The sequence below is a fragment of the Spea bombifrons genome, chromosome 6 (assembly GCF_027358695.1).
Source record: "Spea bombifrons isolate aSpeBom1 chromosome 6, aSpeBom1.2.pri, whole genome shotgun sequence".
Lineage (NCBI taxonomy): Eukaryota > Metazoa > Chordata > Amphibia > Anura > Pelobatidae > Spea > Spea bombifrons.
Window position 1 is genome coordinate 22,393,572 of NC_071092.1, and position 19,199 is coordinate 22,412,770.

The following is a 19,199-nucleotide window of genomic DNA, read 5'->3' on the forward strand; positions in this document are numbered from 1 at the left end:
CCACTCCAATATGGCACTGTGGCCCGTGATATGCCTTTTAACCCTCTATATGCCACTGTGCCCCATGGTATGCCTTTTGACCCCCTATGTGCCACTCTGCCTCCAGAAATGCCTTATACCCCTATATCCCATTCTGGCATTTAGGGGGTTAAAATGCATATTATGGGGCAGAGTGGCATATAGGGAGGTATAAGGCATTTCAGGAGGCAGAGTGGCATTAAGGGAGTTAAAAGGCATTGTATAGAGCACTCTGCCTCCAGAAATGCCTTATACCCCTATATTTAGGGGGTTAAAAGGCATATTATGGGGCAGAGTGGCATATAGGGAGGTATAAGGCATTTCAGGAGGCAGAGTGCTCTATTAAATGCCCCCTTAACGCCACTCCAGAAATGCCCTATGCCCCCATTTAACACACACCCTATACCCCCATTTAACTAACACACACTCTCTCTCTCCCCCCCCTTCCCCCTCTCTTACCGGTGCTTCCAGCCGGGGCAGCGGGTTGACGTCGCCTTCCGCTGCAGCCGCAAGGAGGTGGAGTTGGCAGCGGGGGTTTGTATGCGTCCGTCGCGTATACTTTCCCCGGCTGTCAGAGATCAGAGTTCCCCGCACTGGTGCGGGGAACTCTGATCTCTGACTGTCGGGGAAGGTCTACGCGACGGACGCAGACAACCCCCGCTGCTAGCCACACCTCCTTCCGGCTGCAGCGGACGTTGTCTACGCGGATCGCGTAGACGTCAACCCGCTGCCCCGGCAATACAGCAGGAAGCACCGGTAAGTGTGTGTATGATGGGGGGGGGGCAGACAGGAGGATCCAGGTCCCCTGCAGCGGTGCGGGGGATCTGGATCTTAGTCTGCTAATCAGACCTCTATTTGGGGTCTGATTAGAAGACGACCCCGATTAGAAGACGAGGGGTATTTTTCAGAGCATTTGCTCTGGAAAAAACCTCGTCTTATAATCGAGCAAATACGGTAGGTCTCAAATATTAGTTTCATTACTAAAATGCCAAAAAAAGGTGCAGGGAAGATGATAATAGTGCATCTCTGCTGCAAAAGTCTATAAACGTCTATGTCGGAACAATGCTATAAACCTTAGAAATCCTGAAGCACATTTAATGGCTTGAACTGCAACTTCAAGAACTTGGCAGTTAACAGCCTCCAGAAGAACATCAGTAGCAAATGTAAAAATCCCTGGATTTGTAAACAACTTGATTTCTTTGGGTTGTCTGTAATGGTCACAAGAAAATTAAATTGTAAGTATGAATCTGAACATTCCTACTACAATGACAATGCACATATATCAGCCAATGCAGTTTTTTGCCCGTTTCTTGCTGCCAGATGTACCGTTGCCCGTACGATTGAGGATTCAATTCAAAATCCTGACCCACTTTCAAAGCTCCTCATAGCAGTTAAATCTCTAATGCACCTTCTCGATCTCTTCATTCATCTGCCGATCTTCATCTCTCCTCTGTTCTGAGTTCCAGTACTCAGGCAAGCTTATAAGATTTCTCCCTGATGCTCTCCCTGTGTCTTCAGTCCTTTAAAATATCCTCAAGACCTACTTCTCAGGGAAGCCTGTCCGCTGATGGGTTAACTCCCTTCATCCCACCTACCACTAGCTCACCTTTCCTAATCCAATTCGATGTATTTTATCAAATCGTACATTTTTAAAACACCCCATGGGAATTTAACATGCCAGTATTTTAACTCTTTCCGTGCAAGATTTTTTTTGTGAAGATATAGCACTAATTTTAGGACTTGCTCATAAAAATAAAAAATAAAATGTTTTAAATATATATATTTTCAGACTTTTTTTTTTTTTACATGTTGTTGGAGCTGGCAAATTCCCCTGATGGTGACATCAGTGGGGAATAATTGTTAGCTTTTTTTTTTTATAACTTTATTTATTTTACCGATTTCTATTTTAGAAAGTTGTGGTCTATTGACTCGCATGGTTGAATGCAGTACCTGTTCTCAGGAGGGTCTGGAGAGACCCTCTTGGAAAGGTGTTTATTTGTTTAAGGATGCCGCCATCTTGTGAGAGACAAAATCTCTCACAATGGGGCTTGTGAACGCTCTACGGAGCAAAATCTCTCGCAATCGCGCTTATGAACGCTCTCCGGAGCGGTCACAGTGCATTCGATATAGAGGCATTTCAGCGACACCATTTAAGCTTAGGAGGCGATCGGTGATCAGGCGTCCATTGCCAAACAATATATGCCGGACATTGGCATCTGGGGAGGGGCCCACGCAGGGCCCCTGCTGCCGATCTCGTTGTTGCTGACTGACTCGATTTTGAGACATTACAGCCACACCGTTTAGGTGTCAGGGGAAAGGACACCAAGTGACTGGGTGAATGAGAGCTATAATCACTTGGTTGTCTAGTGAATTATTGGCAAGGAAGATCTACACGGCGGAGAACGGTTCTCCCTCACAACATTTATGTATCAGATGATAATGTACATTGTGTGATTTCACCTTTCAAGTATTTCTGTAAGCAGCAAAAGTCCTTGCTTGTGCAATTCCACGTTGTTCATTTTCAGTACGTCTTTTATACTTCTTAGGAGAGCATCTATGCCTATGCAATAATTAAAAGATTACAGATTACACGGTTACCTTCTGTTTAAAAAACGATTTAATCAGAATTAATTTTTTTTTAAGATTTTGATCTACTAACCGTTTAGTCAAAAAAATTATGTAATATTAGTTTTCATTTTTTACAAAATAGTAATGCTATTACAAGGACATATAATGTTGTTGTACATACCATACACTGTGTGACATTTAGAGAAAAATAGTCTCTCTTCGGTCATAAGCAGTAAACAGCAATATATGGACCAAATCAGGACTTCACTGGTGCTTGAGAGATGCTCAAACAGAAACTCTGCAAATTGTTAATTTATTATTAGTAGATACCAGCATATGTCCCTGTCAGTAAAATAATGTGCACTATTTCTTTCTATTTATTTCTTGACTTTTCTCTACCCTTCCTCTTCCATTCATTCTTTTTTTTCTTTAATTTTCTCTCTTTCTTCTCCCATTCTCTCTACCCCTTTTTTCAGTGTTGAACATGTAAATGTATAGAGTATTTAGGTACATCAGGGTTCTATATTGATGATTTCAGAAAGCCTCATCACAGAACAAATACTAACAAGGACATGAATGAACAAGCTAGAGATAACAGATTATGTTCCTTTATTTAGAGGTAAGAGTTATTTTATGGAAAAACTGCCTGTGTACAGGACAACTATCTTGGATTGCAGTTTTTGTCAAGTGACCTGTGTGATAGCTTTCAAAGTAATGGCCTGGTTTGTCTGGAAAGTTTACCAAAACATCTATTAATTTAATTTGAAGCCATAAGTTTAGTTTACATATTAATCTATAAATTTTATAAGGAATCCTCAACTTTCTGATGCATACAATGGCAAGGTTGTTACAGGCAGTTACATGGTAGTTGAGCTGGCATTCCCAGGGACATGTCAAGCAATTGCAATTATGAAGAGATTAACAATGAACCGTAGCAATTATGAGAGCTTTCAAGGCTACCCAGATCTCTTCTTCAGGCATATGATACATATAGGTATAATATGTCTGAAGAAGGGACCTAAAGAGTCTTGAAAGCTTGCAATCTGTTATACATCAATTAGCCAAGAAAGCTATCATCTATACCAAATTTGTTTTCTCTCATTAGCAATAAACATGGCACGAATAAAGTACAGTGACAAACACTAAAACCCTGTAAAAGATAAGGCGGTTGCTTCATAAAATACGGTATATAGTATGTATAACAGTGCAAAGAATAATTCAATCTGTGTATTAAGTATTTGCAAGTTTCTCCTGCAAGATGGCATACGTTGGCAATGAATACATTGTTAATAAGGCGAGATAATGTTTACTCATCAGTTCCCCAGAACAGACTAAAAGAAACATAACGCATGTACAGGTTTTCAGTTGTTTCCAGTTTGTTTCATTGGAAGGTGGTGTTTATACTTATTTATTTAATGTAAATGTATTACTGTGATTTATACCATGTACTATAGTTACCATGACAACGAACACCCACAGCAGTACAACATTTAGGGAAAGAGCATCTTTTACATTGTTAACTTTCACAAATAAGTCTAGTGACCCTGACTTTGTGGCCTCCCCTGAAGCTCTATTATTGCACCACACGCGTACTCCTTATGGAGTGTATAAGCTCTCCTTAACACTGCACCTGATTGAGGCGGCGAAGGCTGTTATCCCCCGTTTTTGGAAGGCACCTGGTCCCCCTCCCATTGGCGCCTGGGTCGATAGGGTTAATTTTATTTTTCATATGGAAGACTTAGTGGCCTCTGCAAATGGTAGAGCGTATCAGAATGGTCTTAAATGGCTGCCCTGGCAGGTTTTTCTCACGTCGCCGCGATTTCTCAATCTATGTTCTGTGTGAGCGCCATACTCACTCTTCCTGGTGTTCGTGAATTTAAACTCCCTTGGGGTTCGCGTTTTCCTGGGGTTTTTTGATTTTGATTAGCTATGTCATATGCGGGTTCTTTTACCTGTTTCTCCTCATGTACTGTGATGTACCAAGTGACTGCTAATTTATGGTAACACTGTTTGGCAGATTGTGTTGATTTTCTGTTCCATTCGGTTTGTACGGATACGTTCTTTTATTATTATTTGACGAAACACGGTCATTCTTCTCCAGTGGTCTTACTCTTCCAAGATAGTGAAGGGGTGTTATATGCATGCATTGACGACTCTGTTTTGCTATGATGTTGTGTCCCTGATGTTTTTTGTTTCCACTCGCTACAATGTATTCCTCGAAGGGACTTTACTTCTGACCCTGTCTGCTTTGTACAACGCTATGCATACCGGATTGCACTGTCATTTCATTTTTGTAAACTGTCTGGGTGCATATTTCAATAAACGGAGAATTGACTAAATAAGTCTAGTGACTGCAGGTTACCTGGAATATCAGCTAGGATAAAGGATGGTGCATATTTTCTAGTCGAATGTACAAGGATAGCAGTAATGCATTGTGTACTGGCAATCTGTAATAATTCTTCTTTGCACAGCAACACCTGTAATAGGAAGTATACCTGTATGAATATAACATTTTAAGGAAATTGGGAGCCTTTTGAACTTTACTTCCTGTAAGTATTACCTTTTTTAAAACTAGGGGCAGAGGGTTCAGTGCTTGTAAGGTAGGGGTGCTTTCAGAATCCCCCTGGTATCCTGATTCACTCATAATCACGCTTACAAAATGTTCAGAATTTAGCAATTGTTTGAGTAATCCTGAAAGAAAAGCAAGTAACATTGTTCACAAACATAATGTTAACCATTGAAATACAACAGTATGTATAAAAAGAATTAAAAGGTATTTTCCAAACAAAGGGAGGGCACAGTTACCAAGGGAGATAAGATCAAAATAAAAAACACTATATACGGTATCACACAATCTTACAGGTACACCTGTGACTTCAAAATAAAAACTAGAAAAAGGAGAAAACCCATAGTGTAATGAAAGTATTGCAAACAAAAGATTGAAATCACACTAAGACTATAAAATGTGTACATAAAACACCTGGAACCCTCTATATCCTAAATCCATTTTCAATCTGGAGTATCTGCAGGATACAAAGCACCACTGTAAAGCCACTGAAGTCTGAAGTCAGGACTGTGAGATGATCAGTAGAAGAGGCGTCAATCCGATGAAATAATGAAAAGAAAAAGGATCACTTGTCGTATTTCGCTTAAGGCTTCTTCGGGAGTGATTTAGAACGGTCTCTGGTATGTATGCTTTGTATCCGGCAGATATTCCAGATTGAAAAGAATTGAAAACTCAGAAGTTGCTAGTGGTTTGTGTTCAGCTTCTGTTCAACTTTTATCCTGTAACTGCAATTGTAATCCTCTGTTTGCAAAATTGCATTTGATTACACTATGTTTGTTCTCATTTTGCTGCTAATATAGGAACCGGTGGACATATGATTGTGTGGCACACTAGTGTCTGTAAACCCGCTATATATAGGACTGATTTTTTTTTTTTTTATCATTACTACCTGCACTTTTTTGGTCTTTTTTATCTCCCTCTGTAAGTGTGAGACTTTTTTATTATTGGGGATATTATTTGGAGTAAACAAAGAAAGTACTTAGAGAGACAGTGTCTTTCCAGGCAAGTATTTTCCATTCCTACTTTATATACACACATTTCTGTGCTACAAAAAGCTGCAATTGAGAGAATCCATTAAAATTAGACACTTTTTAGAAAATTTACAAAAGTATTCAATCTCAAAAAAAGTTATTCTGAGCTAAGAAAAAAAATGCATTGAAATGAATGTAACAGTGAACCTTACCCATGCAGTTTATTTGCAGTTCCTTTGTCAGTGCACTTTCTAAAGTCGCCAGAAAAGGACCACATAGGTTCTCAATGAAATGATTAGAGAGCTTCTCTGCAGCAGCCGGTGAGGAGTAAAGCTTGCCATACAAGTAACAAACAGCAGATTTGATTGATTCATTAGGATACATCAGTCCACGCGGCATGCACTCCACAAGGTTGCCTAAATCAGAAAAATAACAACAATCCTACATGACTAAATTAACAGATGAAGAGCAACTGTTTCTATTGGAAATATCGTGATAAATAGGTTCCAAAATCCATAATATTTCAGACTGGAATCAATGAAAACTTAATCCATGTGTGCTCATCCAAAATCTTATATTGGTTTTTGCTTCACTGTGTTTTTACAACAGTGCAAACTTAATTAAAACTAACATTAAGGGATGGCTAACATTGGGAAACAAATAAGCATAATGGAAACTTACAATGTTCGGTAGAAAACATGTCAGCAAGATGCGGCATTGCATTTACTAGCTTTCCCAAGAAGCTGAACACAGGCAGTATTGCTATGATACTTGATGTTTCTAACAACTGAAATAGAAATAAGATTTTTAACGCACTAAAACAGGCTTTCTGTTTATTGACAGATCCTCCTGAACAATATGAGCTTGTATCAGAATATCCATAGAAAAAAATCACCGGTGGCTCTAAATGCAAAATTAGAGTTAAAATTTAGGATGCGTGTTCAATATTATTATTATTATTATTCTCTTTTATTTATATAGCGCCAACAGTTTACGCAGCGCTTAATACAATACATAAATTCAAGGGATATGACAAGACAACAATTGACAGACTAAGACAAACCGATACATTTGGTGGAGAGAGCCCTGCTCACAAGCTTACAATCTAGAGGGAAATGCGGTGACAAACATAAGGCATAGAGAAAGGGTGAGAGGTAGTGTGGCGGTTGTATAGATGACAAGGAAGTTCTAGCAGCTAAGATGGTATGCTTCTCTGAAGAAGTGAGTTTTTAGATGTTTCTTGAATGTCGGGAGGGAGGGTGAATGCTGAAGGTTCCTTGGGAGTAGATTCCAGAGATATGGGGCAGCTTGAGTGAAATCTTGTAGACGGAAAAGGAAGAGATGATGAGTGAGGAGGAGAGCCTTAGCCCATGGGAAGAATGTAGGGATCGAGTGGGAGAGTACTTGCTAATGAGGTCAGAAATGTATGGAGGAGCAGTATTATGGATGGCCTTAAATGTCAGTACCAGGATTTTAAATTTAATTCTAAAGGTAATTGGGAGCCAGTGGAGGGTTTCACAGAGGGGGGAAGCAGAAGAGGAGCGGCGTGCAAGGAAGATGAGCCTAGCAGCGGCATTTAGGATAGACTGTAGAGGAGAGAGTCGAGACAGTGGAGTGCCAACCAGAAGAGTGTTGCAGTAGTCAAGACGGGAAATGATAAGTGAATGAACCAGAGTTTCAGCGGCAGGATCTGGCGAGGGACTGAATGTGAGGGATGAAGGAGAGGTTTGAGTCAAGGATGACCCCAAGGCATCGGGCCTGGTTAGTTGGAGAGATAGTCGTGTTGTTAATGGTAATAGAGAATTCAGGTAGTGGAGTGGAGATGGAGTGAGGGAAGATAATGAGTTCAGTTTTAGAAAGATTAAGTCTCAGGTAGCGTTGTGACATCCATGAAGAAATAGCAGACAAGGAATTGATAATACGGGACATGAGAGATGGAGAGAGATCAGGAGAAGACAGGTAGATTTGGGTATCATCTGTATATAGATGATACTGGAGGCCAAATGAGTGGATTAGTTTGCCAAGAGAGGAAGTATAAAAAGAGAACAGCAGAGGGCCAAGGACTGAACCTTGGGGGACACCAACCGACAGTGGAAGGGGCGATGATGTCTTGCCAGAGAAGTTAACAGAGAAGGAACGGTTAGACAGATATGAGGAGATCCAGGAGAGAGCTGTATCTCGAATGCCCGTAGAAGCAAGTGAGTCTAGAAGAAGGTGGTGATCAACAGTATTGAAAGCAGCAGAGAGATCCAGTAGTATTAGAATAGTGAAGTGACCTTTTGCTTTGGCAGAGAGCAAGTCATTGGAGACTTTTGTTAGAGCCGTTTCAGTAGAGTGAAGGGGTTTGAAACCAGGCTGTAGGTGACCTGAGCTGCCTAGGATGTCCCCATCTCCCTGATAGAATGGGCCCACAAAGAAAGAGGAACAACTCCTAGTTGAGCAAACATGATTGTTGGAAGGTCACCAAACAGTGAGTAGTGGTCTTCTTGAAGGCTGCCCGGCCTCTACTGGTCCAAGAAGAAAACAACAAAAATGTCATCTACCGCATAAGTAATCACCTCTGATTTATGGTGAATAAAGCATTATCCAAGTGAAGGTTAGAAATAATGGACCAAATATTCTTGGTTTTGATGGAATGCTAATGATGCCTTTGGTCACACCAAATATTTAATTTAATAAAGATTTTTTTCAGTTCATTCACTTTGCATTTTTGTTAAATGATAAAAAAACTATTAACGTTTCTATTTTTCAAAGCATTTTTACCGAATATTTTCACACATGACTAAAACCTTTGCACAATACTGTAGGTCCATTGATAGCTGTTTTTACTGTCATTATACTGTCTACTAATATTTTATTGCTTGCTAACACTTTTTTTAGTTAAGAAGTTTTTGTTGTATTTTCTCTTGTGTTTTTATTATTGTTTCGATGTTTGTCTTTAGACATATATATCCAACACACAATATTCTAGCACATAAGGTTATCTAATAGGGCCGCGCTATTCAGGGAGATTTGATAAAATGTGTTGAGCATCTGTTGTATCATTTTAAAAGAAAATGTTGCAAAGACAAATGGAAATACCTGTTTATGGCATTCATCCAACACACAATGAAAAAGATGCTCTAATTTTAGTTCGACCATCAACTGCACCAAAACTAAGGAGTGAAACAGAAGGTCAGTATATGCCCTTGTGGCATATGTGATAATGTTCTATAAAATAATACTCAAAATACAGAGAAATAAGCTGTAACAAACATGAACAAAATAGAGCAAAAGCTAATAAATACAAGAGTTATGTTGTTGCACAGAATGCTAGATTAGAGCTGTACAATGATGAATGAAGTCAGGTAATTCATTACAAATTATCTTACTATCAGTAACCAGATCCAAGACAGGCCCATCTTCAATACTCAACAACATCCCTGAAAGAGATCAAAGACAATGCATTGGTTTTCTGTCTTTAACAAGCTAATTCATCTCTTCTATTCTAAATACGTTTTCTATAATGTTGGAATTTATTTTGGAAAATATTTGGTAATATTAGGAAAAATCTAATCTGATTATGTACAAAACCAAAGTAACATATGTCCATTGTTTATTCTTAAGCATTGATTAATTTGTGCACCATATGAGGCAGCAAAAATGGTTACAATGAGTGCCAACCCTGGTACTTCTAAGCATGGATGACTGCCTGATTTTATAAACGATAAATATAGTTTTATCACAGTAGTAAATAAAGTATCATGTTCATGGCCCAGCATCAGTCTAGTGGAGAGGACCATAAAGACAATTATCTTCAATACAGAATTATTTGCATGACAGTGAAAGGCAAAACAATGTAAAACACTTAACATGATAACATGTAAACATGAAGCAAACTTTAGTACCATTAACAAAGACAAATTAATACAGTTTTGAAAAGCACGATATAGGTACGGATACAACCAACAACTTTTTTACAAAATTCACCCCTTTCTATTTTACCAAGCAATGTCTCTATGAAGTGTGTACAAACTCTTCCATCACTAGTCAACAGTTCTATGACAATGGATGAACTATTTTTCAAAACCATCTGGAAGGTGGACAGTACGTGTTTCTTACGAACAACCTAAACAGAGACAAGAATCATAGATTAACGAATGACATGGTTTCCTAGAAGACAAGAGCAGGTGTGAGGATATTATATGCCACTAGTACTATCTATATATCTATCTATACTATATCTAGTATTTAGTAGAGGTGGTAAATACAACCCCAAGGACAAAAAGTAGCACAATAGAAAGGAGCTAATGGTTGGTTTGTCTAGCCTTGGCTGGCTAGTATGTACAGAACTTAAGGGCCTGCAATAACATTTTAGGATCTATAAAGTATGCTTACTTATAAAGTATGCTTACTTATTACTGGGCTTGTGTTATTGACCTTCATAATTGACTAAAGGCGTGGTGAATACATCAGTTTTTATTATTGCCAAGTTACGGTATATTTTTTTAATAGTCAAACATTCAGAGAAAAAAAATATTTTGTGTCAAGCCTGCACTAGATATATTTATACATGGCATATCTGATGTCTTCAAAAAAATTACCTTTTACATTTTTTATTTATTTTGTTCGCAAAATAGCGTATCAAATTAGTCACTGTACTTGAATAATTTAGTTGGTTTACTTTAATCTAGATTGCTTAAATTATTACAAAGTTTAATGTTCCGTATAATACAAAGAAGTCAGTGTGTGTATGTACTCGGCACTGGCCTCTCGCATGGCAACTTAACCCAACAGACACCCATCATTCAACAACATGAAAGTGTGTCAGGAAAAGGGGTACATTTACTCACTGAGTGTAAGTTAGTATTTATTTGTATGAGTGTGTAAGTGAGTGTATGTAAATGTGCTAGTGTGCATATTTGTTATGAGGGGGTGGTAAGAGGTTAGTGGAGCTAATTTACTTTACCTGTCCCCCCCCACCCCGATCAATTAGGAGTAAAGACAAACGCATTATGTGAAAGGGGGGGGGGGTAAAATGGCCTTTATTATTTCCTACTACAGTGTTGTGTCATACTACATTCGCCAACAATTTAAAATGTTATTTGGGAATAAATTGGTTACCACTGAAAGGAATATACTCTTCAAAAACCAACTAACACAAAGGTGAATCCACGCTATTTAACAATGAGCCTTGAGGTAATTTAGATTCGCTGCTCATTAGCGAATGGTAGATTCGCTAAAAAAAAATAAAAAGTGACCGTAACATCTAATCATTAGGTCGGGCTGTAACCATCCTAAAACTTTCATGTGCCTCGTCTTTCTTCACCGGGATTCTCACCGCAACGGCCTCGTCTTCCACTATCTCTATAACACAGGCTAAGCAAACAGCCGAATCTTCGCTTTCACGACCAGATAACAGCCAGCAGGTGTCATGACGGTAGTGAAACCGCTCATATGTCAGCAGCACTGCCATGGCCATGGCCATGCTATTATTCGTAGAAGACAAGAACACTAAACTCAGGCGAGATCTATTTAAAAATATACCTTCCCGCTCTTTCCCCGAACCTTATACTAAACGGTGATTGGTCCATCAAGTAGTCTGTTCGTTGATTGGCCCTCGGCATTTCCATGTTAGTACCGGTGATGCTGGTTTCTGCGGCATTTCTATACAGGAAATTCACATAAAATACATTTTAAATACCTCACGACATAAAATGGTTATCCTATCATTTATTTATTAAATAAGGTGTGCGTTTTCACTTTAAATACTAAACAACTGATTACTAGCGAAGGCAGGATGTTTGGCAGATCATTGGCGGCAGTTATTAAAAAACGTCTTGTGTCTAAGTCACCAACACCGAACTTTAATGTATTTTACAGAATTTATGTACTTCTAAATATCAGATAATCTGTGCACTGTCAGCTGTATCAAATTGCAGCTGGGGAGCTCCAAAGGGAAGCCCCTCTGAGCTCCTCAAGATTCCCTCTTCGCTTCAGTCAGTCTCTATAGAGTACATCGGAGGGAGCGCCTACTGTGCTTGCAATCACAGAAATGTGCCTGGAGACTATTAAAAAGTTTTAATACAATGTATTTTCACATTTGTAATAATTTGGCACACGTGATCTGCCCTAACCCACTGAAGATGTTACTTAGTAAAGCTGATAAGTAACATACCATACGTGACTAATGATTGCTGCTCCTCATGTGGAGCTGTGGACCACCCACTTAAAACCTTTCATAATCCGGGTCTCCATTACACGGTTCTATCCTAGCTTTTATCATACCTCTCTCATCCTACACTCAGTGTCATCTTTTCAAGTAATTCAATCCCCCACTCATTTGCCATACCCCAAAGGCCCAGTTGTTGGACCCTTGCTATTCTCAATTACTACTGCGTCTTTTGGCAAATTTTGTTGTTCTGCATGCAGTATTACCTGTACTAATGTCATTAAAATATACCTTCTTCCAGTATCTAACTCCCTCCTCTCCTCAGTTCTTAACAGCCCAATTCCTAAAACCTGATCTCCTTAAAGCAAAACAATTTACCTTCCCTCCTTCTAAAGCCAACATTCCTCTATGTTAATGGTAAAACCATCATACCTACTTCACATGTTCCCTCCCTTGGGCTTGCCATTGACTGTGACCTAATATTCACCTTTCACATTTAATCTATTTCCAGAAATTGCTGCCTACATCATACACAACTTTACTTATATTTGCCCCTTCCTAACACAAGATGAAGCGAAAGCTCCCGTTTATATGCTTATCATCTCCCTTGTTGACTACTTTAACTCAGTCTTAGCTGATCCCCATCATTCCCCATTTACAAACCATCAACTAGTGGCATACCTAGGCGGTTGGCCCAGGGCGACATACTCATCAGTAGGGTGCCACCAGCAGGGCCGCCATCAGAAGGGTGCAACCATTACAGTCATAAGGGGTCTGGCTGGTCTAGGGGGGCACTTTTAGAGGGGGCAGAGATGCCCCAGGCAGTCTCTTTTAGAGGGGGCAGAGATGCCCCAGGCAGGCTCTTTTGGAGGGGGCAGAAATGTCCCAGGCAGGCTCTTTTGGAGGGGGCAGAAATATCCCAGGCAGGCTCTTTTGGGGAGGGGCAGAGATGCCCCAGACAGGCTCTTTTGGGGAGGACAAGGATGCCCCAGACAGGCTCTTTTTTTGGGGGGGGGGTGCAAACTGGGTGCCAGGGCTGATTTGATACTAAAGGGGGGGCTGGCTGGGTGGCATAAATACACAATGTGGAGCTGGCTTGTGGCAATATGCAACGGTGTGGGGGGCATTAATTCACAAGGTGGGTGCTGACTGGGGCATCACATACATCAATACTAAAAGGGGGGCTGTCTGGTGGGATAAATATACAATATGGGGCTGGCTGTGGGTATAAATACACAATGAGGGGCTCACTGGAGTGCACAAATACACATGGGGGCCAGGGGCATTAATACACAAGGGGGGCAGACGGGGCCATCACATAAATCAATGCCAAAGGGAGGGGCAGGCTAGGGGTATAAATACACATAGGGCTGGCCTTATTGTATTCTATAAGTATTGTTAGCTTAGCCGGTCCAGATGCGGCAGAGTCTGTCCTGGTGTGTGTGTTTGGGCATCGGTGTGGCAGAGCCTGTCCTGGTGTGTGTGTTTCAGTGTGGCAAAGCTGTCTTGGTGTGCGTGTGTTTGGGGGTCGGTGTGGCAAAATGTGTCCTGGTGTGTGTTTGGTTGTCGGTGTGGCAGAGCGCTTCCGGTATGTTTGTATAAATTGAGTGTATCTTTAAATAACGACAAGTCACTGTTTTATTAGGGATCGCTATGAGAGCAATTTGGTTAACATATTTGGCAATTAACAGAATCATGATTGGCTATTAAAAGTGACGTGGCATGGCGCATAATGTATTCAAACCGCATTTGACTCTGAATTGTAAAGGAATCCAACTCTGACTCCAAAAAAGAAACACGTTCTAAACATGCACACACGGGCTAAAGGTTACGTCACGTGGTTCTAAGATACGAGACCCCTACTAAAGACTTCCCTTATTCTCGTCATCGCCCCTTCATTGGGCGACACTAAACTAGGGACAAGGAAAAAAAAATCTTACGTCATAGCTCCTCCTCATCCGGATTCGAACCTTGCCGGAAACGCACAACACGTTTTAGTCGCGTTGCTCATTCAAGCTATCTTTTAGTATTCCTCCGTGAAGCTTCCGGGCCGAGAGGACCGTGTGCTCTCTTGATTTGGCTGTCGCTCGATCGCAGATATGGTGAGTATTGCGAGAAAAAGAAGTAGTGTTACCGGGCTGACATTCAGCCCGTGATTGGATAGCTTCCGATGAGGAAAAGCAGGGAAATGCCCGTTGTGATACTCTAAGTAATTTCTTCTGTAATATTTTGTCCCATGTATTTTAACTTCTTGTTGCACCCCTTATTTTGTTCTCATATAGAATATCTCCGATGTTTTGGGTGTTTTTCACTTTGCGCATTGTCGTTCTAATTATTTTGCGGCACAAACTCTGTAACGTAGGGCTTTTATATATTTCTTTACTTTAAATCTGTTGCGTGGCGTTGTGTTAACGCGGCCTCCTTTCCTCCGAGACCCGTTCCCTTCCCACGTGCTTGCAGCGGGTCTGACTGCATTGTCCCTATCCACGTGCATGTTAACCATTAGTATGCCACCTATCGGTAAACGCTGTGCCAAGTAACCTTTAACTCACCAATTCCGATTAACGTTCAAACAACTGAGTTGGGGTGCACGTTCATCTAAATGATGATAAGCCCGTTTAGTTTTGGGGACCAGGGCCTGTTGTGTGGATGAGTTAATTAAAAAAAAAAATTCTTTAAAGGGTGTGAATAAAGTGCCAAAGCTCAGTTTGTTTTTTTATTGTAGACTGAGGCAGAAGTGAACCCCAAGGCCTACCCGCTGGCTGATGCCCAGCTTACAAAGACTTTGCTAGACCTTGTGCAGCAGGCCTCAAACTATAAGCAGCTCCGTAAAGGGGCCAATGAAGGTAAGTTTTCAACTTTCAATGTTTGCGGTAATGTGCAAGGGGTTACTATACTGGACAGCACGCTTTACCCATTGCCTTATTTCTATTGGACAACATGTTTTACCCATAGCCTTATTTCTATTGGACAACACGTTTTACCCATAGCCTTATTTCTATTGGACAACACGTTTTACCCATAGCCTTATTTCTATTGGACAACACGTTTTACCCATAGCCTTATTTCTATTGGACAACACGTTTTACCCATAGCCTTATTTCTATTGGACAACACGTTTTACCCATAGCCTTATTTTTATTGGACAACACGTTTTACCCATAGCCTTATTTCTATTGGACAACACGTTTTACCCATAGCCTTATTTCTATTGGACAACACGTTTTACCCATAGCCTTATTTCTATTGGACAACACGTTTTACCCATAGCCTTATTTCTATTGAACAACACGTTTTACCCATAGCCTTATTTCTATTGGACAACACGTGTTACTGAATGCTTTATTTGCCACTATGCCTAGTGCTTTTGAGATACCCTAGAGATATGCATAGAGCATTAGATGCTGCAGCCTCTTACACACCACTGATGCATTACTAAACACAACCCCCACGTTTGTGATTCTCTGTTCCATTTCTGATTGTGCTATCGGCGCAATGTTTAGTGCGGTGATATCATGAAACCAGAGACAGCTTGACTATCTGTCCGTGATCTGTACATGGTAAATCACAGAACTTCTGCGTCTGCACGCATGGGTCAGATTCTCAATTCTGTAATAGCCATTAGATGTGTTTGTGTAATTCAGTCTATCTGGTTAGTTGAGACTGGTCCTGGGTATGATCAGCTATACAAGCATTCATCCATAGTTAGCTGAACATAATATATTCATAGAAACTTAAGTCCTAATATATTGGGCAGCAGCAAATTTAGCCATAAAGTACCGTATTTGCTCGATTATAAAACAAGGTTTTTCCATCAGAGGAAATGCTCTGAAAAATAACCATCGTCTTATATCCGAGGTTGTCGTCTAATCAGACCTCAAATAGAGGTCTGACTACAAGATTAAGATTCAGATCCCCCACAGCACTGCAGGGGACCTGGATCCTCCTTACTGGCACACGGTGGAGGCCTGTGCAATGTGTGCAGACAACCTCTGCTTCTGCCGGGGCTTCGATGACTGAGAACCGGTGTCACATGACACAGCGGAGGCTGGCCGTGCGCATCGCACAGACCTTCACCTGTTGCCCCTGCTAGACACCAAGGAATCTGAAGCACGGGGAGATGTCTAGGGAAGCTCTGGTGAGTCCGTGGAAGGGTAAGAGTGGCATATGGGGGGTATACAGGCTTTTTGGAGGTAGTGGCAAATAGGAGGTTAAAAGGAATATCAGGGAGGCAGACTGGCATATAGGGGTAAAAAGGAATATCAAGTGGCATATCTGGGAGGCAGATGTGCAGAACTGGGGGCAGGCTGGCAAAAGGAAATAAAAATCAGTTTTTATTAAACATGAAAAAAGTTAATGTGACTACTAGTAACTTTTTTTTTTTCTTATAGGGTGGTCTTATATTCAGGCTTTTTCTTTTTTCCTAAATTAATATTATGATGGTCGTCTTATATTCAAGCAAATACGGTATTTTCATTGTGTGAATGAAAGACATTTTAACTTGGTTTACATGAGGCATTCAATAAGTTGTAAAACTAGTTTTTCTATAGCCATGAGTTTGTGAAGGAGTTCTGTTTTTGATGGTTAAAACGAGTTTCATTACTCAGTGTTGTGTCAGATATCCATCTTTACCTGTAACTTTATTTCAACAGCTACAAAGACCCTAAACAGAGGTATAGCAGAGTTCATAGTGATGGCAGCAGACGCTGAACCTCTTGAAATTATTCTACATCTCCCTTTGCTGTGTGAAGACAAGAATGTGCCCTACGTCTTTGCGCGCTCCAAGCAAGCTTTGGGTAGAGCATGTGGAGTCTCAAGACCGGTTATTGCCTGTGCAGTAACCATCAAGGAGGGTTCTCAACTGAAGCCTCAGATCCAGTCTGTCCAGCAGGCGATCGAGAGACTGCTGGTGTAGCACAATGTTGAAAGCTGTTGTCAGTCATTATTCTGGCATCTAAGGCCTGAGTTCTGTTATCCCTACCAATCTTATCAGGTTTCATAATAAAATAACATTAGTCTGGCAGAAATTGCATTCACAGGACTGAAGCATTTTGTATCAAATTGATTCTCTACTTCTGTTTTCCTGATCTGGAACGCAAAGCTGCATTTCCTTTCAGTGATGTAACATTTTGTTTTAATGTTTTTCGGTAGTTTTGAGCAAGTAAAATATTTTTGTACTTAAAACACCTTATGGTTAAATTTACCTGTGGGAAATGCCAGGCTTCATTTTTTTTTTCATCTTGACCTGTATAATATGTATTTCTTAATAAAATATACATGTAAAAGATTCCATGTGTTAAATTTATGGATTTAAATATGCACATATTAAACTTCTGCTATGATCCACATTTGCAAGAAAAGGGTGCCTTTAAAAATGTGATATTACATGTAATACATAAACATGCTTTTGGGAAGGTTTGATTGTATGTAAGATAAGCTACCTGGCTTTACAACATAATGTAGTTTGCGTAGTAATGCACTACAGACAGTTTGGAATCAAATGCTCCAACGGAGATAGGATAATATCCAGAGGGCCAAAAACCCAAAGCAAAAGGTGCTGTTTTTTCACAAAGATTATCTGCATTACTAGGTTATACAGGAATTTTCTGGAAAGAGGGGTTTCTGAGAGGTACAAGGGATTTTGGGATAACTAGAGGACTGCAAGAGTCCTTGTGAGAAAAAAGCACAGTGGATAGAGGTGTTCTGGATCAGGAGACTCAGAGCGAAGCTGCGCAAGATGGCTTCTGTAAGAATGCTGTGAGCTGAGAGGCTTCCCAAGGAAGAAGGAGAAATTGTCAAAAAAAAAAAAAATAATGCTTAGGTATCCCTTTTATTTTGCATTATTCAATTGTTTTGTGTGTTATGTTTTATATCATGTAGCAATGACCAAAAGAAAATTCAGTTGTGGGGAATATGAAGGTGGGTATTGCAGGCTTTGAGGGCTGTAATAGTGTTAAATACTGTTAAAGTGGATGGGGGCAGTGAGAGGGCAGCTATAGGAGATAAGGGGTTAGTGGAGTAGAAAGTAAGTAATGGCAGGCATCACATAAATTTTACCAAATAAAATGGGGTACTACGCATTTATCTTTCAGAGTGTTTGACAGGTAGATCGGAAGGTCCCCAGGGACTCATTGGTGGATTCATGCCAAAGAAAGTTTACCAAGAAGGACACAGAATGCCAATCAGGATACAGAACACACATTTTCTGAAAACCATTTTTTTTGTTGAGCAAAACAGAATTGCTCAACAGTATTTCATGTTAAATGGGTGACAAGTACTGTGGCATGGTTGCCATTCAGTTTAAACTCACAGTGCAGAACAACCAACAGAAACTTGTGGCATGTTGGGGAGGGATGGTAACATCTACATTATGGCAATTTATAGCTGGAGCAGAATGTGACAGCCCCGGGTTAATCGGTGCCGTCTGTAGTAGTTATGACCATCAGGTTAATAAGTGGCGCTTATAACCCTTAATGTTTGATTTGTGTATTTCTTTTATACACTGATCAAAATAATAAAGGGAACACTGATTACACATCCTAGATCTAAATGAATGAACTAATCGTATGACATACTTTCGTCTTTACGTAGTTGAATGTGCTGACAACAAAATCACACAAAAATTCTCAATGGAAATCAAATTTATCAACCCATGGAGGTCTGGATATGGAGTCACACTCAAAATCAAAATGGGAAAACCACACTACAGGCTGATCCAAGTTTGATGTAATGTCCTTAAAACAAGTCACAATGAGGCTCAGTAGTGTGTGTGGCCTCAACGTGCACGTATGACCTCCCTACAACGCCTGGGCATGCTCCTGATGAGGTTGCGGATGGTCTCCTGAGGGATGTCCTCCCAGACTTGGACTAAAGCCAACTCCTGGACAGTCTGTGGGGCAACGTGGTGTTGGTGGATGGAGTGAAA

At 40.4% G+C, this 19,199-nt stretch overlaps 2 protein-coding genes across 2 annotated transcripts in view; one reads left to right on the plus strand and one right to left on the minus strand.

Annotated features, from left to right (window-relative positions):
* The window catches only part of MEI1 (meiotic double-stranded break formation protein 1), a 34,587-nt gene extending 22,997 nt beyond the window's left edge, over positions 1-11,590 (minus strand). Inside the window, exons 1-11 of the mRNA XM_053470279.1 lie at positions 11,444-11,590; positions 10,108-10,231; positions 9,495-9,545; positions 9,205-9,278; positions 6,805-6,910; positions 6,336-6,539; positions 5,147-5,277; positions 4,949-5,063; positions 2,768-2,884; positions 2,479-2,578; positions 1,092-1,226 (exon numbers count right to left, since the gene is read on the minus strand). Coding sequence (XP_053326254.1) covers positions 1,092-1,226; positions 2,479-2,578; positions 2,768-2,884; positions 4,949-5,063; positions 5,147-5,277; positions 6,336-6,539; positions 6,805-6,910; positions 9,205-9,278; positions 9,495-9,545; positions 10,108-10,231; positions 11,444-11,590 — 1,304 coding nt within the window. The remainder of the gene's footprint in view (positions 1-1,091; positions 1,227-2,478; positions 2,579-2,767; positions 2,885-4,948; positions 5,064-5,146; positions 5,278-6,335; positions 6,540-6,804; positions 6,911-9,204; positions 9,279-9,494; positions 9,546-10,107; positions 10,232-11,443) is intronic.
* Positions 11,591-14,227: 2,637 nt separating this feature from the next.
* Positions 14,228-17,561, plus strand: SNU13 (small nuclear ribonucleoprotein 13). The gene is made up of 3 exons (XM_053469107.1): positions 14,228-14,376; positions 15,000-15,120; positions 16,927-17,561. Exons 1-3 carry the CDS (start codon positions 14,374-14,376, stop codon positions 17,187-17,189), a joined length of 387 nt encoding a protein of 128 aa, XP_053325082.1. The 5' UTR covers positions 14,228-14,373; the 3' UTR covers positions 17,190-17,561.
* Positions 17,562-19,199: the final 1,638 nt, after the last annotated feature.